The 27,562-nt window shown below is 44.5% G+C and overlaps 1 protein-coding gene across 4 annotated transcripts in view; it reads left to right on the forward strand.

Moving 5' to 3' along the window:
• Nucleotides 1-27,562, forward strand: part of ehbp1 (EH domain binding protein 1) — a 351,647-nt gene that overhangs the window by 36,158 nt on the left and 287,927 nt on the right. For all 4 annotated transcript variants that reach the window (XM_033026308.1, XM_033026305.1, XM_033026307.1 and 1 more), the window contains exons 3-5: nucleotides 2,425-2,482; nucleotides 7,005-7,100; nucleotides 10,835-10,888. In XM_033026308.1, coding sequence (XP_032882199.1) covers nucleotides 2,425-2,482; nucleotides 7,005-7,100; nucleotides 10,835-10,888 — 208 coding nt within the window. The remainder of the gene's footprint in view (nucleotides 1-2,424; nucleotides 2,483-7,004; nucleotides 7,101-10,834; nucleotides 10,889-27,562) is intronic.

Consider the following 27,562-nt stretch of genomic DNA (forward strand, 5'->3'; position numbering starts at 1 on the left):
GAAAAAGATTTAATAGGAATTTAAGGGGCAGCTTTTTCACACAAAGGGTGGTGGGAGTATGGAACAAGCTGCCAGAGGAGGTAGTTGAGGCAGGGACTATCGCAATGTTTAAGAAACAGTTAGACAGGTACATGGATAGGACAGGTTTGGAGGGATATGGGCCAGTCGGACTAGTGTAGCTGGGATATGTTGGCCAGTGTGGGCAAGTTGGGCCGAAGGGCCTGTTTCCACACTGTATCACTCTATGACTATGACTTTTAGATCCGTCCAATAACAAAGGTTTTGGTTACTTTTCCTAATGTGTCATTCCTAACTTCGTGCCATAAGGTCATAAATGATAGGAGCAGAATTAGGCCATTCGGCCCATCAAATGTACTCTGCCATTCATTCATGGCTGATCTATCTCTCCCTCTGAACCCCATTCTCTTGCCTTCTCCCCATAACCCCTGACACCTTGTCCACACCAACGTACACCATGTTTTATAGAACTGGCCCTCAAATCTCAAAGTTCCTGGGAACCATCATCTCCAAGGACCTTAAATAGGGTGGGGCTACCATCGACTCCACAGTCAAAAAGGCACAACAGAGGATGTACTTCCTGCGGCAGCTGAGGAAGCACAATCTGCCACAGGCAATAATGGTCCAATTCTATACCGACATCATAGAGTCTGTCCTCACCTTCTCCATCATGGTCTGGTTTGGCTCAGCCACCAAGCATGACAGCCGACGGCTGCAGCGAATCGTCCGATCAGCTGAGAAGGTTATTGGCCACAACCTTCCCTCCATTGATGAACGGGATATGTTGCCTGGGTTTCAGCACCTAAGTTACAGAGAAAGGTTGAACAGGATAGGTCTTTATTCTTTGGAGCGCAGAAGGTTAAGGGGGGACTTGATAGAGGTCTTTCAAATTATGAGAGGGATAGACAGAGTTGACGTGGATAAGCTTTTTCCATTGAGAGTAGGGAAGATTCAAACAAGAGGATATGATTTGAGAATTAAGGGACAAAAGTTTAGGGCTAACATGAGGGGGAACTTCTTTACTCGGAGAGTGGTAGCTGTGTGGAATTAGCTTCCAGTGGAAGTGGTGGAGGCAGGTTCGATTTTATAGGACTGGATAGACTCGGCTTGTACTCGCTAGAATTTAGAAGATTGAGGGGTGATCTTATAGAAACTTACAAAATTCTTAAGGGGTTGGACAGGCTAGATGCAGGAAGATTATTCCTGATGTTGGGGAAGTCCAGAACAAGGGGTCACAGTTTAAGGATAAAGGGGAAATCTTTTAGGACTGAGATGAGAAAAACATTTTTTACACAGAGAGTGGTGAATCTCTGGAATTCTCTGCCACACAATGTTGTTGAGGCCAGTTCATTGGCTATATTTAAGAGGGAGTTAGATGTGGCCCTTGTGGCTAATGGGATCAGGGGGTATGGAGAGAAAGCAGGTACAGGATACTGAGTTGGATGATCAACCATGATCATATTGAATGGCGGTGCAGGCTCGAAGGGCCGAATGGCCTACTCCTGCACCTATTTTCTATGTTTCTATGTTTCTAACTGTACACTGCAAGGGCCAGGAAGCGAGCGATCATCTCTGGCAACAAACGCTTTGAATGACTTCCCTCTGAAAGGCGACTCCGGACTGTCAAAGCTGCCACAGCCAGACATAAAAACAGCTTTTTTCCACGAGTAGTAGCTCTACTCAATAACCAAAGGTCTGTAGCCTCCTTTTACTCAGGTATTTTATTTCATTCACATGTTTAATCGATAATGTTTTACTATTAATGTTTACTCTTTTGTGTCATTCCTAACGGTCACTGTATGTCATGTTGTCACTTGCGGGCGGAGCACCAAGGCAAATTCCTTGTATATGAATACTTGGCCAATAAACTTATTCATTCATTACATTTGTTATTGCGGGAGTGTAGTGAAGGAGCAGCATATTGGTTCTTGGGATTGTGGGTTTGCCATATGAGGAGAGGTTAAACACACTCGTGCCTGTGTACTCTTGACTTCCGGAAGCATACTTCATTGAAACCATGGCATTCGGAGGGGCCTTGACAGATGTTTTTACTGGCTATGTGCGGAGAACCAAGGATCTCTGTCTCAAAATAAGTGATCAGTCATTCAAAATGGAGGAAAATAAATGTCTTCACATAAAGGGTTGTGTCCAAGCAGAGTTAGTTCTTGGGCATTTTCAAAACTGATATTGATAGATATCATAAATATGACGTTCTTGAGGTGTTCATTTATTTCGTTTATGTGTTCATCTTCTTGAACACATAAATATGACGTTGTCCTGCTTTTATCTCTATGTTCTTGGCAGCATTGGATTTTATTTAATAACAAACATTTTGATGATCTTGGTAATTGGTGTATTCTGTATTATAGTTGTGTAGCTAATATTTATTTCTCATTATATTATTAGGCAACCTGACAAGCTGGTGGTGGTTTGGACAAGAAGAAGCAGGCGGAAATCATCTAAGGTATGCATTAAATATTCACTGCCGATAGGTAAGGTATCAGGATTCACAAGAACCTAGGAAACTGGAGCAGGTATATGCTTCTACTCTGCTACTCTGATCTTGGTCTCAGCTACACCCTCTAAGAGAAGAAATGTGTCCTTGTTTATATCCCAAACAGGTGATCCTGTAGCCCCTGGTTCTGGATTCCGCTCTTGTGGAGAAATGTCGTCTTATCAGCTTCCTGGTCAAGCTATCTCCCTCCCGTCAAAATTTTGTAGGTTCCAATGGGCACACCATTCATTTGTCAAACATAGGCCCACTTCCAGTTCATTCAGGCTCAAATAATTCAGATCTTAGACATAGTCATACAGCCATACAACATGGAAATATGCCCTTCAGGCCAACTTGCCCACGCCGACCAACATGCCACATCTACACTCGTCCTACCTGCCTATGTTTGGCCCATATCCTTGTAAACCTATCCTACCCATGTTCTCAGAATCAATCTGAATTGGCTTATTATTATATTCAATATCAGGTATTATAAAAGAAAATAAACCTAACATCTGGGGCAGGATTCCAAATGACATTTTCTACCATTAAGCCTGAGGACAAAGTCTGCTTATATGTGGAGCGGCTCGAGTATTAGGGTATCATCTCCCTGCTCAAGTATTTAATGACTGATGAATGGTAGCATCCCATATAGCTTCTTAACTACTTTTTCTGTCTACACTGCTGCCTTGAGAATCGTTGGACAGGGAACAGGGACTCTCTCTTCCTCAAAACTCTCCAGGACTTTACCATTCATGATGTATATCTTCACCTCATTGTTACTGACGGAATTCAACCCCATCTAGCATTTCTCAGCCCATTTCACCTGTACATTGATATCACCCTGCAGCTTTGGCTAAGCCTGCACACTGTCAACTATTCCACCAATCTGAATCACGCCTGCAAACTTACTGATCTTGCCTACCACAACCACATTTAAATCATTCATGGATGTGATATCGTTAACAAAATCATCCATTATCTCTCAATGTTTGGTGAAGTTGTCAAAAGGATCATCAATAGACAATAGGTGCAGGAGTAGGCCATTCGGCCCTTTGAGCCAGCACCGCCATTCAATGTGATCATGGCTGATCATCCCCAATCAATACCCCGTTCCTACCTTTTTCCCATATCTCCTGACTCCGCTGTCTTTAAGAGCCCTATCTAGCTCTCTCTTGAATGTATCTAAGAAACTGGCCACTGAGGCAGAGAATTCCACAGACTCACAACTGTGTGAGAAAAAGTGGTTCCTCGTCTCCGTTCTAAATGGCTTACCCGTTATTCTTCAAGTCAAGTCACATTTAATTATATAGCACATTTAAAAAACAACTCTCGTTGACCAAAGTGCTTTACATTTGTTTTAAGAATAGTATACACAAGCAAGCTACATACATATAAACAAATAGCCCTCGCTCAGAGGCTTACCCTTTATTCTTAAACTGTGGCCCCTGGTTCTGGACTCCCCCAACATCGGGAACATGTTTCCTGCCTCTGGCGTGTCCAAACCCTTAACAATCTTATATGTTTCAATAAGATCTCCTCTCATCCTTCTAAACTCCAGAGTGTACAAGCCCAGCCGCTCTATTCTCTCAGCATATGACAGTCCCGCCATCCCAGGAATTAACCTTGTAAACATACGCTGCACTCCCACAATAGCAAGAATGTCCTTCCTCAAATTAGTGGACCAAAACTGCACACAATACTCCAGGTGTGGTCTCACTAGGGCTCTGTACAACTGCAAAGGACATCTTTGCTCCTATACTCGATGACTCTTGTTATAAAGGCCAACATGCCATTTGCTTTCTTCACTGCCTGCTGTACCTGCATGCTTACTTTCATGGACAGATGAACAAGGACTCTCAGATCTCGTTGTACTTCCCCTTTTCCCAACGACGCCATTTAGATAGTAATCTGCCTTCCTGTTTTTGATACGAAAGTGGATAACATCACATTTATCCACATTAAACTTCATCTGCCATGCATCTGCCCACTCCCCCAACCTGTCCAAGTCACCCTGCATTTTCATAGCATCCACCTCACAGTTTACACTGCACCCCAGCTTTGTGTCATCTGCAAATTTGTTAATGTTACTTTGAATCCCTTCATCCAAATCATTGATGTATATTGTAAATAGTTGCAGTCCCAGCACCGAGCCTTGCGGTACCCCACTAGTCACTGCCTGCCATTCTGAAAGGGACCCGTTAATCCCTACTCTTTGTTTCCTGTCTGCCAACCAATTTTCTATCAATGACAGCACTCTACCCCCAATACCATGTGCCGTAATTTTACCCACTAATCTCCTATGTGGGACCTTATCAAATGCTTTCTTAAAGTCCAGGTACACTACATCCACTGGCTCTCCCTTGTCCATTTTCTTAGTTACATCTTCAAAAAATTCCGGGAGATTAGTCAAGCATGATTTCCCCTTCGTAAGTCCATGCTGACTCAGACCGATCCTGTTACTGCTATCCAAATGTGCGGCTATTTCATCTTTTATTATTGACTCCAGCATCTTCCCCACCACCGATGTCAGGCTAACTGGTCTATAATTCCCTGTTTTCTCTCTCCCGCCTTTCTTCAAAAGTGGGATAACATTAGCTACCCTCCAATCCACAGGAACTGATCCTGAGTCAAACGCTTCCGTTGCCATACGGTGAGAACGGAGAGGTTGAGAAGGAGTTTCTTCCCAGAGGCCATTCGGACTGTAAACGCCTATCTCACCAGGGACTAACTCTACTGAACGTTTTTCCTTCCATTATTTATTATGTAAAAGAATATGTGTGTTATGATTGTGTTTATAGTTTGTTTGGTTGTTTGGTTGTTTGGTTGTTTGTCTTTTGCACAAAAGTCCGCGAGCATTGCCACTTTCATTTCACTGCACATCTCGTATGTGTATGTGACAAATAAACTTGACTTGACTTGAGTCTATAGAACATTGGAAAATTATCACCAATGCATCCACGATTTCTAGAGCCACTTCCCTTGGTACCCTGGGATGTAGACCATCAGGCCCCTGGGATTTATCAGCCTTCAGTCCCATCAGTCTACCCAACACCATTTCCTGCCTAATGTGGATTACCTTCAGTTCCTCCGTCACCCCAGATCATCTGGCCACTACTATATCAGGAAGATTGTTTGTGTCCTCCTTAGTGAAGACAGATCCCAAGTACCTGTTCCCCATAATAAATTCACCTTTTTCGGTTTTCAAGGGTCCAAATTTGGTCTTAACTAATGTTTTCCTCTTCACATACCTAAAGAAGCTTTTACTATCCTCCTTTATATTTTTGGCTAGCTTACCTTCGTACCTCATCTTTTCTCCCCGTATTGTCTTTTCAGTTGTCTTCTGTTACTCTTTAAACATTGCCCAGTCCTCTTGCTTCCCGCTCATCTTTGCTACGTTGTACTTCTTCTCTTTTGTTTTTATCCTGTCCCTGACGTCCCTTGTCAGTCACGGTCGCCCCTTGTCAACCACGATCGCCCCTTACTCCCCTTGGAATCTTTCTTCCTCCTAGGAATGAACTGATCCTGCACCTTCTGTATTATTCCTAGAAACACCTGCCACTGTTGTCCACTGTCATCCCTGCTAGGGTATCTTTCCAGTCAACTTTGGGCAGCTCATCCCTCATGGCCCCAAAGTCCCCTTTATTCAACTGTAACACTGACACCTCCAATCTACCCTTCTCCCTCTCCAATTGTAGATTAAACCTGACCATATTATGGTCACTACCTCCTAATGGCTCATTAACCTCAAGTTTCTTTGTCAAAACCGGTTCATTACATAACACTAAATCCAGAATTGCCTTCTCCCTGGTAGGCTCCAATACAAGCTGCTCTAAGAATCCATCACGAAGGCACTCTACAAAGTCCTTTTTTTGGGGTCCAGTACCAACCTGCATGTTGAAATCTCCCATAGCATTACCTTTGCTACATTCCAATTTTAACTCCTGATTCAACTAGCGCCCTACGTCCTGGCTACTGTTTGGGGGCCTGTAGATAAGTCCCATTAGGGTCTTTTTAACCCTTACAATTCCTTAGTTCTATCCATACTGATTCCACATCTCCTGTTTCAATGTCACCACTCGCAAGGGACGGAATTTAATTCCTCACAGCAGAGCTACCCCGCCCCCTCTGCCCACCTGTCTGTCTATTCGATAGGACGTATACCCTTGAATATTCAGTTCCCAGCCCTTGCCTTCTTGCAGCCATGTCTCTGTTATTCCTACAACATCATACTTGCCAGTTTCTAACTGAGCCTCAAGCTCATCCACTTTATTTATTTCATCAAGGGTTAAGACCACATAGTGGTAAATGGGGTTGAAGATGGAGTATGTAATACAATAGGATCAGGTTTATGACTATAGGTTACAGTCATGTTTAAGCATTTTGTGTAACTCTGCATACCAAAGGCTTTTGGTCAAATTTACGCATTAATTAATATTAATACAAACTTTGTGCATTGGTGAACGTTTTATTTTCTTGTTCCTCTTTGAAGGCTCATAGTTGGCAACCAGGAATTAAAAACCCATACCGAGGAGTTGTGGTCTGGCCTGTTCCCGAAAACATTGAAATCACTGTGACACTTTTCAAGGTACAACAGCACATAAACTCTGATTGTATTGCAACAGCATTTCCCAAAACAATATGTGTCTTACTAGTATTGATTTTGCTTGTGAGGCTGTGGAAAATGAGTCCTATCATTAAGATGTTAAAACTGTAGCTCATGTGACAATAATTATTTTGGGGCATAGTTAATGCTGTGATGTAAAGTGGAATAAAATCTCAAATTAACTGGTTTCCCAGCCTGCAATCTTGTGCCTATTCATCACTGCAGCCGCTTTTGATGAAATTTTGACCAAATTCTATCATTGTATATCATTAGGAATAGCTGCTTGTTCTTTGTTGATGTGATGCATTCTAAATTTGGGATAGCGTACATAATTGCTGGATTGAACTTTACAGTCAAACTTCCTGCTGGAGGGATGTTATCATTTGTACTGGGTTAGTCATGGTAACTCTAACTGACTTCTATCTCTTGTAGAAGAGATGGCGTGAGTTGTTAAATTCAGCTTCAACTGACCATGCTTATGGCAGTCCTTGTTAAACATTCAGCTTTATTTGGCAATGCTTGTGATGATCCCATTTACAAATGTTTTCACTTTGTCATAGTCATAGAGTGATACAGTGTGGAAACAGGCCCTTTGGCCCAACTTGCCCACACTGGCCAACATGTCCCAGCTACACTAGGCCCACCTACCTACATTTGGCCCGTTTCCCTCCAAACCTGTCTTATCCATGTATCTATCCAACTGTTTCTTCAATGTTGGGATAGTCCCAGCCTCAACTACCTCCTCTGGCAGCTTGTTCCATACACCCACCATCCTTTGTGTTAAAAAGGTACCCCTCAGATTCCTATTAAATCTTTTCACCTTCACCTTAAACATATGCCCTCTTGTCCTCGATTTGCCTACTCTGGGCAAGAGACTCTGTGCATCTATGCATCTATGTATGTACAAAAAGTACATTTGTTTGCATTTTTATTATGAATTGTATGCTCACTTACTGGAATAGAATTATCAGTGATTTGAAATAAGTCGGTAGACCACACAACATAACAGGTCTTTTGTCCACGATATCTGTGCTAACTATGACGTCAATTTAAACTAATCCATCGCTCCATGGCTTTCCATCCCTGCCTGTTTATATGTCTGTCTAAACTTCTCTTAAATGTTGCCATCATACCAGTGTTTACCTTCACCCCCCCGGCAGCGCGATTCGGGTACCTATCACTATCTGCAGAAACAAAAACAAGTCTTGCAAATCTCCTTTCAACTTTATCCCTCTATTTTTAAATCTCTTCCCTTCAGGATTTGGAATTTCCACCCTAGGAAAATGATTCTGACTGCCTACCCGATCTATGCTTCACATACTTTGTATACTTCTCAGATCGCCCTTCAGCCTCTGATGCTCCAGAGAAAGCAATCTAAATTATCCAATCTCTAGCAAAGGCTCTCTTATCCAGACAACATTCTGGTGAACCTCTTTTGCACCATTTCCAAAGTCTACAACCTTCCTGTAATGTGCTGACTAGAAATGCACGCAATACTGTAAATGTAGCCTAACCAAACTTTTATGTAGGCAACGTTTGTACTCAATATACAGCTCCTCCTTCACAACCCATATCTACTACCTGTGTTGCTACTTTTAGGGAGCTATCTTGATCCCTCGGTACAGTAATGCTCCTAGGTGGCCTGCCTGTATACTTGCATTTCACCTCCCAAAGTGCAACACCTCATTTATCTGGATTAAACTCCATTCGTTCCCATTTTTCTACGCATATTTCCAACTGATCTATATCATAGAACATATAATCATTACTGCATAGAAATTGTCCCCACGGCCCACAATGTCTGCGCTGAACATGTTAAACTCACATTCTCTGTCTGCATGTGGTCCGTATCCCTCCATTCCCTACATATCCACGTGCCAATCTTAAAGCTAATAGAACTGTATTAAAGCTAATAGGACTACCAAGTGTCTGTGAATCCTATGTGCCTTAATCTTCTGCAGCCTACCATGAGGGACTTTGTTAAATAGAGTCATACAGTTGTGAACCTCTGAACGGGTGGGCGGCGCGACTCACGTCGCAGCGGCCTCTGCAGTCCGTCTGTCGTTTTTTTTTGTCTCGTTTGTATGTAGTTTTTTTATTTTTTAAACTGGGTTGTTGTGTGGGGGGCGGGGGGTGGGGAAACTTTTAAAAATCTTTCCCCTGCACGGAGAACCCGACCTTTTCTCTGTTGCGGCCCGACCCAGGAGATTCGGGGGCTCCAGCCGCCGGCCCGGTGGACGGTGACACCGGGAGCCCGCGGGTCCCTGCTGGGAGACTGCTTTTCAGGGCTTCCGCAATGGCGACTTCTCCCGCCCGAGTTGCGCGGTTGAGGATGACCTGGAGCGGGGCCTTACATCACCCGGCGCGGCTTTATAATTGCCGCGGGACTTACTTACCATCGCCCGCCGGGGGCTTTGACTCTGACATCGGGAGGAGAACGAGGAGTGCAGGGGAGAGATAAGACTTTGCCTTCCATCACAGTGAGGAGGAGATTCACTGTGATGGATGTTCGTGTAAATTGTGTTGTGTCTTAGTTCTTCTTGTTTGTATGACTGCAGAAACCAAATTTTGTTTGAACCTCTGGGTTCAAATGACAACAAATAAATTGTATTATATTGTATTGTATTGTATTGTATTGTATTGAATTGCAGCACAGAAACAGGTTGTTTGACCCACCTATTCTAGGCTGACATTCTTGGCTAATCCCATTTGCCTGCATTCAGCTCATATCCATAGAAACCCTTTCTATCCATATATCTGTCAAATGGTAAATGCTTTACAAAATTGAAGACAACATCCACTGACCGATCCTAGTCAATCATCTTCATCACCTCTTCCAAAAAAATGCATCAAATTTGTTAGACACAAAGCCACACCAACTGTCCCAAGTAAAACCAACCTTTCCAAATGTGATTAAATCTATTTCTATGAGTGACCTTCAATAATTTCCTTATCACTAATGTAAGGCTTTCCACCCTATAATTTCCTGGTTTATGCCAGGTGCACTTCTTAACCAAAGGAAGAATGTTGGCTATTCTCCAGTTCTCCATATCCTTGCCTACGACTAAAGTGGATATCAACAATCCTATACCTTTCAGGGCCCCAACAATCTGTTCTCCAGCCTCTCTCAATAACCTGGGATGGATCTCATCACTTCTCCTTGATCACCTCAACATGCCATTGCATACCAGAAGATAGACACCAAAAGCTGGAGTAACTCAGCAAGTCAGGCAGCATCTCTGGAGAAAAGGAAAAAGTGACGTTTTGGATCGAGGCCCTTCTTCAGTCTGAAGAAGGGTCTCTGCAGTTCCTTCCTATCCTTATATCCTTCATGTCCTTTTCCATGGCAAAAGCAGAATGGAAGTACTCATTTAGTACCTTGCCCACTTTTTGATTAAATTCACAACATCTTTCATCTAAGTTTCCTGAACCTTGCCATCATTGTCTGTCTTCCTCACGGGGATATGTTGGTCCCGAATTCTAACCAGCCAACCTTTTAATGACTCCCACGTGTTAGATGTGGACCTATTCAATAATGGCTGCTCCCAATGTGTTTCCCCCATCTCCTGCCTAACACTGTTGTCATTTTCCTTCCCCCATTTTTGCTGAGGTTCTGGGTTACTTCTTAAAATTTGTGTTTTATTAATATTACATGGGTTTTAAGAAAAAAAAGTAGAAGTATTCAATAATAATTGAATCCTATTATTTCTTTCCAGGATCCGCATGCTGAAGAATTTGAAGACAAGGAGTGGACATTTGTTATAGAAAACGTGAGTTTAATAATGTCATTGTTTCACATTGTTTTCTGTTGAATGAATTAATGTCCCTCAGAATGTGCTTTATAAAGTAATCGGTTGCTAGTTGCCTAATGTTGACGAAAAATAGGTTATTGTCCAAAAAACATCCCATCATTGTCCTTTGGTTCTCTAAGGCTTTTACTTGTCTGATAAGTCTGCCATTGACAATGGACAGATAAGTTGGTTGCGGGCCAATTTGGAGGTACATGGATAAGACCGGTTTGGAGGGATACTAGCCCACCTGCCTGCGTTTGGTCCATATTCCTCCAAACCTGTCCTATCCATGTACCTGTGCAGGAAGTAACTTCCTGAGTTACTCCATGTGTAGGAAAGAACTGTAGATGCTGGTTTAAACCGAAGATGGACACAAAATGTTGGAGTAACACAGAAGAACAGGCATCATCTCTGGAGAGAGGGAATGGGTGACGTGGTTTGTCAAGACCCTTCTTCAAACTGATGTCAGAGGAGAGGGAGATACGTAGATAAGGAAGTGTGAGGTGTGAAAATAGGACAAAGGGAATTAAGCTGAAGGAAAATGTAGAATAGATCATTATTAGCTGCGAGAAGCTAACAACAAAGCAAACAGAGATAAAATGTAGTCGGACACAGGAAGACTGGTCGGAGAATTGGGAAGGGGGAGCGATGGAGAGAGAGGGAAAGCATGGGTTACTTGAAGTTAGAGAAGTCAATGTTCATACTGCTGGGATGTAAGCTGCCCCAGCAAAATATGAGGTGCTGTTCCTCCAGTTTGCGCTGGGCCTCACTCTAGCAATGGAGGAGGCCCAGGACAGAAAAGTCAGTGTGGGAATGGGAGGGGCAGTTAAAGTGTTTCGCAACTGGGAGATCAGGCAGGTGTAGACGTACTGAGTGGAGGTATTCAGTGAAATGATCACCGAGCCTGTGCTCAGTCTCGCTGATATATAGGAGTCCACACCTGGAACAGCGGATACAGTAGATAAGGTTGGAGGAGGTGCAAGTGAAAGTCGGCCTCATCTGAAAAGACTGTCGGGGTCCTTGAACAGAGTCGAGGGGGGAGGTATAGGGACAGGTGTTGCATCTTCTGCGGTTGCAGGGGAAAGTACCTGGGGAGGGGGTGGTTTGGGTGGTAAGGGACGAGTTGACCAGGGAGTTGCGAAGAGAACGGTCTTTGCGGAAAGGCGATGAGATGGGAAGATGTGGCTAGTTGTGGGCTCCCGTTGGAGGTGGCGAAAATGTTGGAGGATTATGTGCTGTATGCGACAGTTGATGGGGTGAAAGGTAAGGACTTGGGGAACTCTGTCCTTGTTTCGACTGGGGAGGGGGAGCAAGAGCGGAGCTGCAGGATATCTATGATGGAAGAGGGGAACCCCCATTCCCCAAAGCCTCCAACTTTATCGCTCCCTAGCCCTGCACGGCCCGGTTTTATCTTCTCCCCAAAATCCATAAACAGAACTGCCCTGGCAGGCCCATTGTTTCTGTTTGCTCCAGTACCACTGAATTAATTTCCACATACCTCGACTCCATCCTGATCCAATCCCTCCTAACCAATGTCCAAGGCACCTCACATGCCCTTTGTCTTTTTAATGACTCCCGTTTTCCAGGCCCCCACTCCCTCATCTTTACTATGGATTTTCAGTCACTCTACACCTACATCCCCCACCAGGAAGGTCTTAAAGTCCTCAGTTTCTTTCTCAACCGCTGAACCAGCCAACTCCCTCTACTAACACACTCCTCCACTTAGCAGAGCCTGTTTGTTTGTTTGTTCGTTCGTTCCGGTGAAGGCGCTGTGCACACGGCAGCCTGCCAACGGTCGTTTGTCTCTTTCTTTTTTTTAACTTTTAATTTAATGTTAATTTCAAATTTTTGTGTACCTTGCATGTTACTGTTGGCAGACCAATTTCCCTCCGGGGATGAATAAAGTTCTATCGTATCGTGGTCCTTACCCATAACAACTTCTCCTTTGACTTCTCCCACTTCCTCCAAATGCAAGGCATAGCTATGGGCACTCGCATGGGCCCCAGCTATGCCTGCCTCTTTGTAGGGTACGCCGAACAATCACTGTTCCAGGCATACACTGGCCCTATCCCTGAACTCTACCTCTGCTACATTGACGGCCGCATTGGTGCTACCACCTGTACCCATGCAGAACTCACTTCATTAATTTTACTACTGATTTCCATCCTGCACTCAGATTCACTTGGACCATTTCCGACATCTCCCCACTGCTTCTTGATCTCACCGACTCCTTCACAGGAGACAGACTATCAACTGACGTCTATTAAAAAACCCTGCTATCTAGACTAAACGTCTTCCCACCCTGCTTCCTACAAAGACTCTATCCCCTACTCCCAATTCTTCTGATAATTCCGCATCTGCGCCCGATGAGGTATTCCATACCAGGACATTGGAGATGTTCTCATTTTTCAGGGAACGGGGGTTCCCCTCTTCCATCATAGATGAGGCTCTCACTTGAGTCTCCCTGATATCCCACAGCTCTGCTCTTACTCCCCCTCCCCCTCCCCCCAGTCATAACATGGACAGCGTCCCCCTAGTCCTCACCTTCCACCCCATCAGCTGTCGCCTACATAATCTTCCAACATTTTCGTCACCACCAACGGGATCCCACCACTAGCCACATCACCATCTCCACCGCTTTCCGTAGAGACCGTCCAGCCTTGCATGTTTCTCCATCCATCGTATGCATTTGGGAAAGGGAGGAGGGGGGGGGGGGGGTGTCTGCCTCATGGTCAACTCTTCGTGGTGCTCAGACATGACAGTTCTGTCCAACTCCTGCTCTCCGCTCCTGAAACATCTGGCAGAGAACATCTGCCACCCCTTCTACCTCCCGAGGGAATTCACCTCCATCATCCTGACCGCGGTCTACATCCCACCCCAGGCAGACATCCGTCTTGCATTGGAGGAGCTGCACGCCGTGGTCAACAAGCACCAGACTGCGTACCCCGAAGCCTTTACCACCATAGCCGGGGACTTCAACAAACCTGAAAAAAATCAGGTGGAACAACTACAGGACTGCTTGGACTCAGTAGACTGGGCAATGTTCAAGGATTCGACAACAGACCTGAATGAATTTGCCACAGTTGTTACAGACTTCACAAGGATATGTGTGGAGGACTGCATCTAAACAAAAACCTTCCAAGTGTTTCTTAACCAGAAGCCTTGGATGAACCAGGAGATCCGCATTCTTCTGAAGACCATATCCCGGGCATTCAGGTCTGGTGACGCAGAGGTCTATAAGAAGTCCAGATACGAACTTGACAAGGCCATCAAAAAGGCCAAAAGGGACTTCTGCTCTAAGCTGGAGGATGAGGCAGATGTTCGGCAACAGTGGCAGGGCTTGAATGCCATCACCTCCTACAAGGCAAAACCAGGAGGCAGCTCAAGCGACAGCGAAGCATCACTCCCTGATGAGCTCAATGTGTTCTACGCATGCTTTGGTAGGAGAACACTGATATGCCATCCCGAGCCCCCATACGCCCCGATGGCATTACAGTCACAGAGGCAGACGTCAGAAGATCCTTCAGGGGGTGAACCCTCGGAAATCTCCTGGACGTGATGGTATACCCGGTCGAGTTTTCAAAACCTGTGCGGACCAACTGTCTGGGGTTTTTGCAGATATTTTCGATCTCTCACTACTGAGGTCTGAGGTTCCCACCTGCTTTAAGAGGGCATCAATAATACCGGTGCCCAAGAAGAGTAAGGTGACGTGCCTCAACGACTATCGACCAGTGGCACTAACATTTGTGGTGATGAAGTGCTTTGAGAGGTTGGTTATGGTGGATATCAACTCCTACTTCAATAAGATCCTCGACCCACTACAGTTTGCCTACCGTCACAACAGGCCAATGGAGGATGCATTCTCACTGGCTCTACACTCCGCAGTGGACCACTTGGACAATAAAAACACTTGAGTCAGGCTGTTGTTTATAGACTACAGCTCGGCGGTCAATACCATCATCCCCTCCAAGCTGGTTACCTGCCCCGCAACCTGTTTCTCTCGCGGTTCACAGACTCGCCAGCCGCCTGCCACTGTTGCGGGCTGGAAGAGTCTGTGTACCACGTGTATATGGAGTGTGTGAGGCTGCAGCCCCTGTTCCATTATCTAAAGGGGCTGCTCCTTGCCTTATGGCTGCATTTCTCACACACCATCCTCATCCTGTGCATAGGGGAGAGGGATAGGGCTGAAGATGTCCTGGTTGGGTTGCTCCTGGGCCTGGCCAAGCTGGCCATCCGCGGGTCACGGCGCCAGGCAGAAGAAGGCTCTGCCCGAGCCGGCTGCCTGCCCCTTTTTCCGGGGATACGTCCGTGCCCGGGTGGTGTTAGAGAGGGACTACACGCTGTCCACGGGCACCCTGGGGGAGTTCCGGGACCGCTGGGCACCACGGGGGGTTGAGAACCAGTGGATGTGTTATATCTGGACTTCCAGAAGGCTTTCGACAAGGTCCCACATAAGAGATTAGTATGCAAACTTAAAGCACACGGTGCTGGGGGTTCAGTATTGATGTGGATAGAGAACTGGCTGGCAGACAGGAAGCAAAGAGTAGGAGTAAACGGGTCCTTTTCAGAATGGCAGGCAGTGACTAGTGGGGTAACGCAAGGCTCAGTGCTGGGACCCCAGCTATTTACAATATATATTAATGATCTGGACGAGGGAATTGAATGCGACATCTCCACGTTTGCGGATGACACAATGCTGGGGGGCAGTGTTAGCTGTGAGGAGGATGCTAGGAGGCTGCAAGGTGATTTGATAGGTTGGGTGAGTGGGCAAATACATGGCAGATGCAGTATAATGTGGATAAATGTGAGGTTACCCACTTTGGTGGCAAATACAGGAAAGTAGACTATTATCTGAATCGTGGCCGATTAGGGAAAGGGGAGATGCAACGAGACCTGGGTGTCATGGTACACCAGTCATTGAAAGTAGGCATGCAGGTGCAGCAGGCAGTGAAGAAAGCAAATGGTATGTTAGCATTCATAGCAAAAGGATTTGAGTATAAGAGCAGGGAGGTTCTATTGCAGTTGTACAGGGTCTTGGTGAGACCACACCTGGAGTATTGCGTACAGTTTTGGTCTCCTAATCTGAGGAAAGACATTCTTGCCATAGAGGGAGTACAGAGAAGGTTCACCAGACTGATTCCTGGGATGGCAGGACTTTCATATGAAGTAAGACTGGATAGACTTGGCTTGTACACGCTAGAATTTAGAAGATTGAGGGGGGATCTTATAGAAACTTACAAAATTCTTAAGGGGTCGGACAGGCTAGATGCAGGAAGATTATTCCCGATGTTGGGGAAGTCCAGAACTAGGGGTCACAGTTTAAGGATAAGAGGGAAGTCTTTTAGGACCGAGATGAGAAAATCATTTTTTACACAGAGAGTGCTGAATCTGTGGAATTCTCTGCCACAGAAGGTAGTTGAGGCCAGTTCATTGGCTTTATTTAAGAGGGAGTTAGATGTGGCCCTTGTGGCTAAAGGGATCAGGGGGTATGGAGAGAAGGCAGGGATGGGATATTGAGTTGGATGATCAGCCATGATCATATTGAATGGCGGTGCAGGCTCGAAGGGCCGAATGGCCTACTCCTGCACCTATTTTCTATGTTTCTATGTTTCTATGAATGTATCCTTGACAAGGATTATAAAATAGTTGTATAGTAGTTTATTTAGGTTCGGTTTTGCTTTATTATATTGTAAATATTATATTTTAATATAATCAATACATTTAAAAACAAAAGCTGGTTACCTAAGGACCAGTAGAGTATCCCTTGTAGCCAGGGTCCAGGGGGCAAGGCACACCGGGGGCCCATAGGGGGAGGAGCGGTTCTGCTGTCAGCGACCGAAGGACTGGTGACGGGATCTAGGGAGTGGGTAGGGCCGAAGATGTCCTGGGCGGGTTGCTCCAAGGCCTGGCCAAGCTGGCCATCTGCAAGTCACGGTGCAAGACGGAAGAGGGCTTTGCCCGAGCCAGACGCTTGCCCCTTTTTCGGGGTTACGTCCGTGCCCGGGTTGTGTTAGAGAGGGACATAGTTGTATAGTAGTTATTTAGTATATTTGTACGGATTGTATCATAGTTGTTTGAAAATTTAGTGTCTAGATAATTTGGTGATTTTGTACTTTGGTGGTGGGTGTGTTATCATGGTTTTGCTTTGTATCCTGATCGTAATTCAATAAATAGTTTTTGATACTAAAAAGCTGGTTCACAAGCTCACAAAACTGGGTCTCTGCATATCCCTCTGCAATTGGATCCTCGACTTCCTCATCTGTTTATAGACAATAGGTGCAGGAGTAGGCCATTCGGCCCTTCGAGCCAGCACCGCCATTCAATGTGATCATGGCTGATCATCCCCAATCAGTACCCCGTTCCTGCCTTCTCCCCATATCCCTTGACTCCGCTATCTTTAACAGCCCTATCTAGCTCTCTCTTGAAAGTACCCAGAGAAGCGGCCTCCACCGCCCTCTGAGGCAGAGAATTCCAGACACACAACTCTCTGTGTGAAAAAGTGTTTCCTCGTCTCCGTTCTCAATGGCTTGCCCCTTACTCTTAAACTATGGCCCCTGGTTCTGGACTCCCCCAACATTGGGAACATGTTTCCTGCCGCTAGCGTGTCCAAACCCTTAACAATCTTATATGTTTCAATAAGATACCCTCTCATCCTTCTAAACTCCAGAGTGTACAAGCCCAGCCGCTCCATTCTCTCAGCATATGACAGTCCCGCCATCCCGGCAATTAACCTTCAAAGTTGCAATGACACTTCAAAGATGCAATGAGGCCATTGGAGGAAAGCTGAAGGAAGTATATATCAGAGTCAGACAATATTGGTGTAAAATAGTGGAACCATTCACTCCTTTTAAACTATTTAATCAATGAACTGCAGGTGTTGGTTTACAAAAAAAGACAAAATACTGTAGTAACTCAGTGGGTTAGGCAGCACCTCTGGAGTAACGATTATGTCTGACCCGCTGAGTTACTCCAACAATTTGTGCCTGACTTGTAAATTGATTGTTTTGATTTGTTTCTTTCCATTTTAGTTATTCATTTATATATTTTGTCTGTGGAATTCTCTGCCTCAGAGGGCGGTGGAGGCCGGTTCTCTGGATACTTTCAAGAGAGAGCTAGATAGGGCTCTTAAAGATAGCGGAGTCAGGGGATATGGGGAGAAGGCAGGAAGGGGGTACTAATTGGGGATGATCAGCCATGATCACATAGAATTGCGGTGCTGGCTCAAAGGGCCGAAAGGCCTACTCCTGCACCTATTGTCTATTGTCTATATTTTGTTTTATTGGCTCCTCTGCCCTTTTCCAATTATCCCAGGGACAATGTCGGTGAGCCAACTTCAGTCCCAATTAATAATCACACTTCTTAAATCGTACTAATTCTTCCACTTCAAACATAAAAAGAGAAAATGTTAGAAACACTCAGCAACAAAGCTATTTCTCTTTTCACATTTGCCACCTGATGTGCTGAGTATTCCTAGTATTTTCTGTGTTTATTTAAGATTTTATGCACCTGGAAGTTTTGCATTTTCACTTTAAAAGTAATTATTTGTGAAGCACTTGAAGATATTTCGAACTTGTGAAAGACAAATGAGACTTTTCATGTCAGCAGATACTGACATGAAGATTTGAGGATGTTGTGAGGAGCTCATTTGATTGTTCCAGGCACTGCACTGTATTTTTTCTTCCGACCTTGTTTAAAGACATGCTTAGAGGTTGTGAGTTGTTACAGACAATGCATGGAACTGCAGCTCCGACAGCGTGTTGCCAGTGTTTCTACTGCCACACTGTGGATTAATGATGCTATTACACAAATGTGATCCTCAGACAATTTGGATATTGTGCTTCAAAAACCAAAAAAATCTAGCACATAACAGATCATACCTAATTACAATCAGGTTTTCGTAAATTACATGATAAAGATGTTTTCTAATGGATTCATGATGGTTTAGTGCAGAAATTCCAAGGGTAGCTCTAATCCTATTGATTTGAGGAAGCTGGCAAAACAATCAAAAGAAAGGATAGATACAAAATGTGACATTTCGAGTTGAGACCCTATAATTGTCATCTGTACCAAAAAAATCAGAACAGTGAAATTCTTATTTGCAGCGGCGTAACAGGTCTGTAAACACAGTACATATAGACAACAACAAAATAAATAAATAAACAGATTATTAGTGCATAAACAGTCCAAAGACAATTAGTAGTTTAGTCGGTGTTCGTAGCGTTCAATTGCCTGATAGTTGTTGGGAAGAAGTTGTTCCTGAACCTGGAGGTCATATTTTTTTTAACTTTATCTTCTTCCTGATGGTAGGAGTAAACTGAGAATGTGGCCAGGGTGGTGTGGGTCATTGATGATACTGGCTGCACCTCCTATAGGCCCCTTCGATGGTGGGGTGACAGTGCTCATGAGGACCAGATGGTATCCACTACTGTTTGTAATCTTCTTTGTTCCTGGGAGTTCAAGTTGTTGAACCAGGGCATGATGTAGCCAGTTAATATGTTATGTATAGTACTCCTGTACATGTTCAAGAGAATATTTGTTGATGCACCGAATCTCTTTAATATTCGAAGGAGCTAGAGGTGTTGATGGGCTTTCTTTATCATTGCATCAATTTGCTGGCCCCAGGACAAACCTTTAGAGGTATGCACACTCAGGAACTTGAAGTTGTTTACTCTCTCCACTATGTTGGAGGACAGGTTTGTGGAACCTCAGCCTTCCTCTTCTAAATCAACAATCAGCTCCTTGAACTTACTGACATTGAGAGCAAGGTTATTGTTCTGGCACTATTCATTCAGATGATCGATCTCCTTCCTATATTCTTACTCATTACCCGTAATTCGTCTATCTACGGTGGTGAGGTCAGCGAATGTAAAGGCGGGGTTTAACTGTGTCTGACTATACAGTCATGGGTTTAGAGTGGGGGTGAACACACAGCTTTGATGTGCCCCTTATTTGACAGTTATCGTGGAGGAAATGCTGTTGCCGATTCGTACTGTTGTGTTCTGTTGATGAGGAAGTAGAGGATTGCAAAGGATTCAGAAGAGAGACTCCGTTCCCTGAGCCTGGTGATAAGTTTGGAGGGGATGATGATGTTAAATGTCGAGTAGCAGTTTGTGAACAACAGCCTGATGCATGTGTTCTTATGTCCAAGTGGTCCAATGCAGAATGAAGAGCCAGTCCCAGGAATATTCCCTGTTGATCTATTATGGTGTTTGGCAAAGTGTTGTGAATCCAGGTTCTTGCTAAGGTAGGAGTTGATATGCGCCATAACCAACCTCTCAAAGCACCTCATCTCCACAGATGTATGTGCCACTGATTAGTAGTCATTGAGACATGTCACCTTGCTCTTCTTGGGGACTGGTATTATTGATGGCCTTTAAAGTTCGTGGGAACCTCAGATCTCACTAATGAGAGGGTGAAGATTCCCACAAAAACTCCTGCCAGTTGATCTCTGCAGATTTTAAGGACGTGGTCAGGTCCAGGCGGTTTCCGAGGGTTCACTCTCATGAAGGATCTTCTGACATCGTCCTCGGTGGCTGCGATTACAATGTCATCAGGGGCTATGGTGTCAAAGGAGGCACATCAGTCTTCTCCCTATCGAATGTGTAGAACGCATTGGGCACATCCGGGACTGATGCCTCGCTGTTGCTTGAGCTGCCCCTTAGTTTCACCTTGTAGGAAGCCCTGCCACAGCTGCCGAACGTCCAACTAAGCGTTATTGGGGACATTGATCTGATTAATAGCGCTGACAGTCTCTAGAATTATTGACCCCCTTGCCCCAAATTTCTGTTCTTCCGCTGCGTTCCTGCTGAGACTTATTCCTCATGACCGCGTTGACGTTCTACTCTACAGGAGAGCACATGCCATCCACTCTCCGCACTATACCTTTCCAGAAACTTAAGCTGTTTAAGCTCCAATCCCCTGAATTTGTTCCCTTTATTTTGTTTTCTTTCTTATCTTCCTAAAAAATATCTTTCAATCTGAAGCTGCGATTGTGCTTCCTGTCACTGTGGGCTTTCAAATGTGCACCTTTTGTGTAATTTTCTGAAAATCACAATAGAATGTTTCACCAGACTGATTCCTGGGATGTCAGGACTTTCATATGAAGAAAGACTGGCTGGACTCGGCTTCTACTCGCTAGAATTTAGAAGATTGAGGGGGGATCTTATAGAAACGTACAAAATTCTTAAGGGGTTGGACAGGCTAGATGCAGGAAGATTGTTCCCGATGTTGGGGAAGTCCAGAACAAGGGGTCACAGTTTAAGGATAAGGGGGAAATCTTTTGGGACCGAGATGAGAAAAACATTTTTCACATAGAAAGTGGTGAATCTCTGGAATTCTCTGCCACAGAAGGTAGTTGAGGCCAGTTCATTGGCTATATTTAAGAGGGAGTTGGATGTGGCCCTTGTGGCTAAAGGTATCAGGGGGTATGGAGAGAAGGTAGGTACAGGATACTGAGTTGGATGATCAGCCATGATCATATTGAATGGCGGTGCATGCTTGAAGGGCCGAATGGCCTACTCCTGCACCTATTTTCTATGTTTCTATGTTTCCATATTTTATCTTTGTTGTAATGGTTAAATGTGATTGATAACATTCTTTGTCTGCCTTTCATTATAATTATGTAATGTAATTTGTGGTATAGCTAATTAGTGTTAACGGAAAAAACCCATCCCTGGTCTCCAATCCTCAAAGGAAATTAGAAGTCATCAATTTGAAATACCTGTATTTTCTCTCGTTACAAAGTTGAATCAGCTGCATTTTTTTTTGTGCATTGTAAAATCCAATTTTGTCAAATTTTCAAGAGGTGGAATATTGCGTTGGGGGACCAGCCGTCCTGTGTGATACTGGGACCCAACAGGTCCCACTTAGTCTAGTAAAGACTACAAATTGGGGAGAAAAACCTGGAGTAGAGCAAGAGGGACAGGGAATTGATGGCATTTATTACAAAGGGAATTGATGGCATTTATTACTATTTATTCACCATTCCAGAGGAAAGAATGAAATAACATTTGGTCATCACTAAAGCCTTAATAGATTTAATAGGAGCATGAGGGGTAACGTTTTCACACAAAGTGTGGTGGGTGTATGGAACAAGCTGCCACAGAGGTGGTAGTTGAGGCAGGGACTATCCCAACATTTAAGAAACAGTTAGACAGGTACATGGATTGGACAGGTTTGGAGGGATATGGACCAAACAATGGCAGGTGAGACAAGTATAGCTGGGACATGTTGGCCGGTGTGGGCAAGTTGGGCTGAAGGGCCTGTTTCCACACTGTTTCACTCTAAGACTCTAATTGGATTGTAAATTTTCAGTGGTTTATTTTGTTGGCTAAACCCTTCCTACACTCATCGTAAAATATTTGATGTTTAGACAACTGGTCATGACACCTTTAAATTATATCAGTTGTTAGCCAAGAGGGGCAGCATTTAATTAATATCATTTTAACAGGATTCAAAATCAGGTGACTGGAAAACCAAAATCAGCAAGTTATCTGGGTCGTTGGGTCGCTACTCAGTGCAAAGATGAAATGAATGCACCGGGAAGCTAAGCTTTCCTGACCCTTCAAAGAATAAATAGGAAAAGAAGTAAGAATAAGCTATTGTGCCACAGGGAGATGATGAAATTCAAGATCCATGCACATAATCTCTGGCTGAACCTCTGAAATGTTAATCCCTAGGTAGAATTATTTGAGCTGTAGATTGTATTTTATCTTACAAATGGCAGTGTATCCAACAATACCTATTTGTGCATGATATTTCTTACTAAATCTTAAGAGAATAAAAATGCTTTAAGAAACATTTGATGATTATTTGAAAATAGCTAGGAAGCTCTGTTTTGAAAATTTGTCAATTTGCTTCCTGCAAAAATTGGTTGTGATTTCTTATTATGGAACTGTCAAAATATGCTAGACATTTGAGATGATGAGGTCCTAGGCTTTCAACTGTTTTCAATCATTCTGTCCATTCCTTTCAGCAGAACTATTTTAAATGGGGAAGCAGTTAATGCTTCAGCATTAAAAATTCACATTGAACGTACATGTTTTTGAGATTATTAAGCCTATTGGCAGTTCCTAACCACTTATTAGCTTTTCGTCAGCTGTTGGCTGATTTTCGTCAGTTGTTGGCTGACTTTTCCGAGATGGAGGCATTAATTAAAGCCATCAAACACTTGTATTGCTCTGTAGGTTTGGTGTGTAATGTTTTATACTTGTAGATTTCAGTGCTAAAAGTTAATGGACTTTAATAGAGGAGGGGGGAGGGAGGTGTTTGTAGAAGTAACCTAAATTTAGAGAGTTCATAACTCCTACTGCTGGGTTGTAAGCTGACCAAGCGGAATATGATGTGCTGTTCCTCAAATTGGCGCGTGGCTTTACTCTGACAATGGAGGAGGCCTAGGACAGAAAGTTCAATATGGGAAGGGGAGTTGAAATGGTTAGCCACCATGAAATCCAGTAGGCCTTGACGGGCCAAGTGTAAGTGTTCAGCGAAACAAAGTATTGCAGATGATGGTTAATACACAGAAGATACACAAAGTGCTGGAGTAACTTAGCGGGTCAGGCAGAATTCCAAGATAGAATATGTCAGCAACTCGGGGAGAAGGAGGAGCAAATGGCGGTGGAAGGGAGAGGTCAAGTGGTCAGCACCGGGGGAGGGGGGGGGGGGTGATTCTGTTGACTGATAATGGCTGGAAATAAACTGTCCTGAATCTGGAGATGTGCATTTCCAAACTTCTATACCGTTTACCTGATGGGAGAAAGGAGAACAGGGAGTGACCGGGGTTAGACCCGTCCTTGATGATGCTGGTGGCCTTGCCAAATCCATGTGAAGTGCAGTTGCATTATGGTTAGTCAGAAATGATTTGCCTTCAATCATCATAACCATCTTAGAAACATAGAAAATAGGTGCAGGAGTAGGCCATTCGGCCCTTTGAGCCAGCACTGCCATTCAATATGATCATGGCTGATCATCCAAAATCTGTAGCCCTTTATCCCTTGATTCCGTTAGCCCTAAGAGTAGGTATGTTGCAAAGCCTACCTGAAGCGTCGTTGAAGATCTGCTGCTGAGGGTGTGCGCGATTTTGGCGCCGTTTAGAGGGGGCGGGTTTAAAACGCGATTTTCTCTAAGCTGTTCCAATCGAAAATGTTCAGCCTAGTTAATTATTAACGAAAAATCGCTGGAAGACCCCGTCGCAAAAGCTATTATTAGGTTTAAAGGCCTTGAATAATAGTTATAGTAGTTTAAAAATCAATCTCTAAACCCGCGACCGCCAGCAACCGCAGGGTCTCATAAAGCAAATAGCAGAAGTTAGGTTGTATATTTTTACATTAAAAAGGGCTTCTAAAGATCCCTTTATACTAAGTTTAATATTGCGAGTAGCTCAATTTGGGCCCATTATATCGCGCAGTATTTTTCTCGGCATTTGGGGCACAAATCTACCGCAATGTGAACGTTCTAAACCAGCGCGTTCCACAGGGACCCACTGGAAAGCTGATTTAAATGGGCATTTATTTACAGCAATTAAACACTAAATTCCTTCCATTTGGCCTATAAATTAATGTAAATGAGATTTAAAAATCATGTTTTATTGTGAATTATTTGTGAATATTATTTGGACATTTAGGCTATTTAAAAATGTTAATCATTTATTAAGAAATGGATAGATGTTTAGATCTAGTAATTGAAGTCTGAAATTAGCTACAATTAGGTAACTAACTAATTATATGCTTTAATTTCAGGTCATCCAAGTAAGATTATTTTATATTTGTTTCAGAATGCTTCAATCTATGATAACTGAAAATTTCATTCAGTTCTCTTAATTTTTAAGAAAGTTATGGGCTTTTGACTGTTCACTGATCACAGCTTTTTTGTTATGTCCATAGAAAATCAATAGGGAACAAGATGCTCATTTCCCAGTATGAAAATGGCCATAACTTTTTAAATACTTGAGATATGAAAGTGAATTAGGTGTCAAATTAAACTTATTTTTATGCTTTATCTGATGGGATAAATTACAGACTTGATTTTTAAAATCTCAAAATTTTGTAACATTGCTACTAAGAGCTAAATCTCTCTCTTGAAAACATCCATTGAATTGGCCTCCACTGCCTTCTGTGGTAGAAAATTCCACAGATTCACAACTCTCTGGGTGAAAAAGTGTTTCTCATCTCAGTCCTAAATGGCCTGCCCCTTATTCTTAAACTGTGATCCCTAGTTCTGGAATCCCCCAACATCGGGAAAAATTTTCCTGCATCTAGCCTGCCCAATAAGCGAGTTCAGTATTCCGAAAAACATAAGGAATCATGTGATTTGTCAAAGGTCAGTCGCTATAAAGAAAAAGCGAACGAAGCGCTGGCTGAACAAACTGTTTACAAAATTCTTATCTTTATTCATAATTAATGTGTACAAATATATTTAATCTGAGGGACGTGGGTGCCAGGTAGCGGGAGAGCGGGTGTAACAGCGAGAGAGTGAGACGGGAGAGAATGGACCGGCGGAGAGACATTCTCGGCTACTACGTGCACAGACCTGCACCTCATCCGCAGCCAGGATCGAACCTAGTTCGCCGGCGCCACAAGCTCACGTACCGCCACTGGACAGCCCCCCCCCCACTCGAATGTCCCATCCCCATCCGACGCGACCCCAGACCGACAGAGCAGCGGCCCACTGCCTGCGCGGGGAAGAAGTGCCAACTTCAGCACATTCCCTGCTCCAACTCCCGAGGAATTCGCTCCCCGATGGTTGGGGATCGCCAGCCGCACCACCCGTCCCACACAGCGGCTGCCGGCCAAACCCCCCGGCGTCGGCAAAAGCCGAACACCAACCATCAATGGGGACACACACAAATCGCTGCAGCAACTCAGCTGGACAGGTAGCATCCCCGGAGAAAAGGTATGGGTGACGTTTCAGATCGAGACCCTTCTCCAGAGATGTTGCCTGACCTGCCGAGCCACCGCAGCACCCCGTGCGCATCCCCGCCTATGACTGGCGCTCGGCACCCGCCGGCACTGAGGGGGCCAACCGACAATCCCTGGCTCGCCCGGGAGCCGGAGCAGAGCCAAGCCGGAGCTAGCGCCTCCCCACCATGCTGGCTGCAAGTCCGAGCCGGCGCCCCGCCAGCCCAGGGCCACCCCGGACACCTCCGGTCACCCCGGACAGGGGCGGGATTCCCGGGAGAGGACGGGGACAGCCCAGCAGCAATCAACAGCGCATGCAGCGCCGGAGACCCGGCCCCGACCACAGGCCCACTCACTCACCGAAGCATAAAGCAATAAAAACAACAAAATCATCGTAGCTTTGTACAAAGGAACAATAAATACAACTAGTTCACCGTTTGTAAGCAGTATTTTCTCACCTTGAAGAATCAAAGCTGGAAAATACGGATGCAATGAAGTTCTATATGTACACAGCTGTATTGCTTCCAGCTATGTTTATACAGAGTGATCTATGACCTGGGCATACGCAGTCGGAATACCAAACTCGCTTATCCATAAGAATTTTATACGTTTCTATAAGGTCCCCTCTCATCAATTCCAGCGAATAAGAATGAATGAATGAATGAATAAGTTTATTGGCCAAGTGTGTACACATACAAGGATTTGCCTTGGTGCTCCGCTCGCAAGTAACAACATGGCATTCAGTAAACCATTAAGAATAAAACATAAAACATTAAAACATTAATTTAAAAAAATTATATTAAACATGTGTATGAAATAATATACCAGAGCAAAATGAGACTACAGATTTTTGGTTATTGAGTAGAGCTACTGCTCGTGAAAACAAAACTGTTTTTACGCCTGGCTGTGGCAACTTTGACAGTCCGGAGTTGCCTTCCAGAGAGAAATGCTTGAAAGGGTTTGTGGCCAAGGTGAGAGGGGTCAAAGATGATCTTACCCGCTCGCTTCCTGGCCCTTTCAGTGTACAGTTCGTCAATAGGGGGAAGGTGGCAACCAACAACCTTCTCAGTTGATCGAAAGATTCGCTGCAGCCTCCGGATGTCGTGCTTGGTGGCCGAGCCAAACCAGACCATGATGGAGAAGGTGAGGACGGACCCTACAATGTCCGTATAGAATTGGACCATCATTGCCTGAGGCAGATTGTGCTTCCTCAGCTGCCGCAGGAAGTACATCCTCTGTTGGGCCTTTTTGACTGTGGAGTCGATGGTAGCCCCCCCCCCCCCATTTAAGGTCCTTGGAGATGATGGCTCCAAGGAACTTAAAGGACTCCACAGATGTGACTGGTGTTGTTGATGGTGAATGAGGGGAGGGGGAGCTCTCCTAGTCTACTATCAATTCCACCATCTTAAGAGTATTGAGCTATAGGTTGTTACGATGGCACCAGGAAGCCAGCTGTGTCACTTCTTGTCTGTAGGCAGATTCCTCCCCATCCTGGATCAGTCCAATCAGGGTTGTGTCGTCCGCAAACTTGAGAAGCTTGACGAAGAAGTCTATGGAGGTGCAGTCATTGGTGCAAAGAGAGTAAAGGTGAGGAGAGAATATGCAGCCTTGCGGTGCTCCTATGCTGAGGGCCTGCAGGTCTGAGATGTGCTTTCCCAGCTTCACATGCTGCTTCCTGTCTGTCAGGAAGCTGGTGATCCACTGACGGAAGGGTACAGGCACAGTCAACCGGGAGAGTTTGGAGTGTAGTAGCTCTGGC

Source organism: Amblyraja radiata, chromosome 8 (genome assembly GCF_010909765.2).
Source record: "Amblyraja radiata isolate CabotCenter1 chromosome 8, sAmbRad1.1.pri, whole genome shotgun sequence".
In the NCBI taxonomy this organism is placed as follows: Eukaryota; Metazoa; Chordata; class Chondrichthyes; order Rajiformes; family Rajidae; genus Amblyraja; species Amblyraja radiata.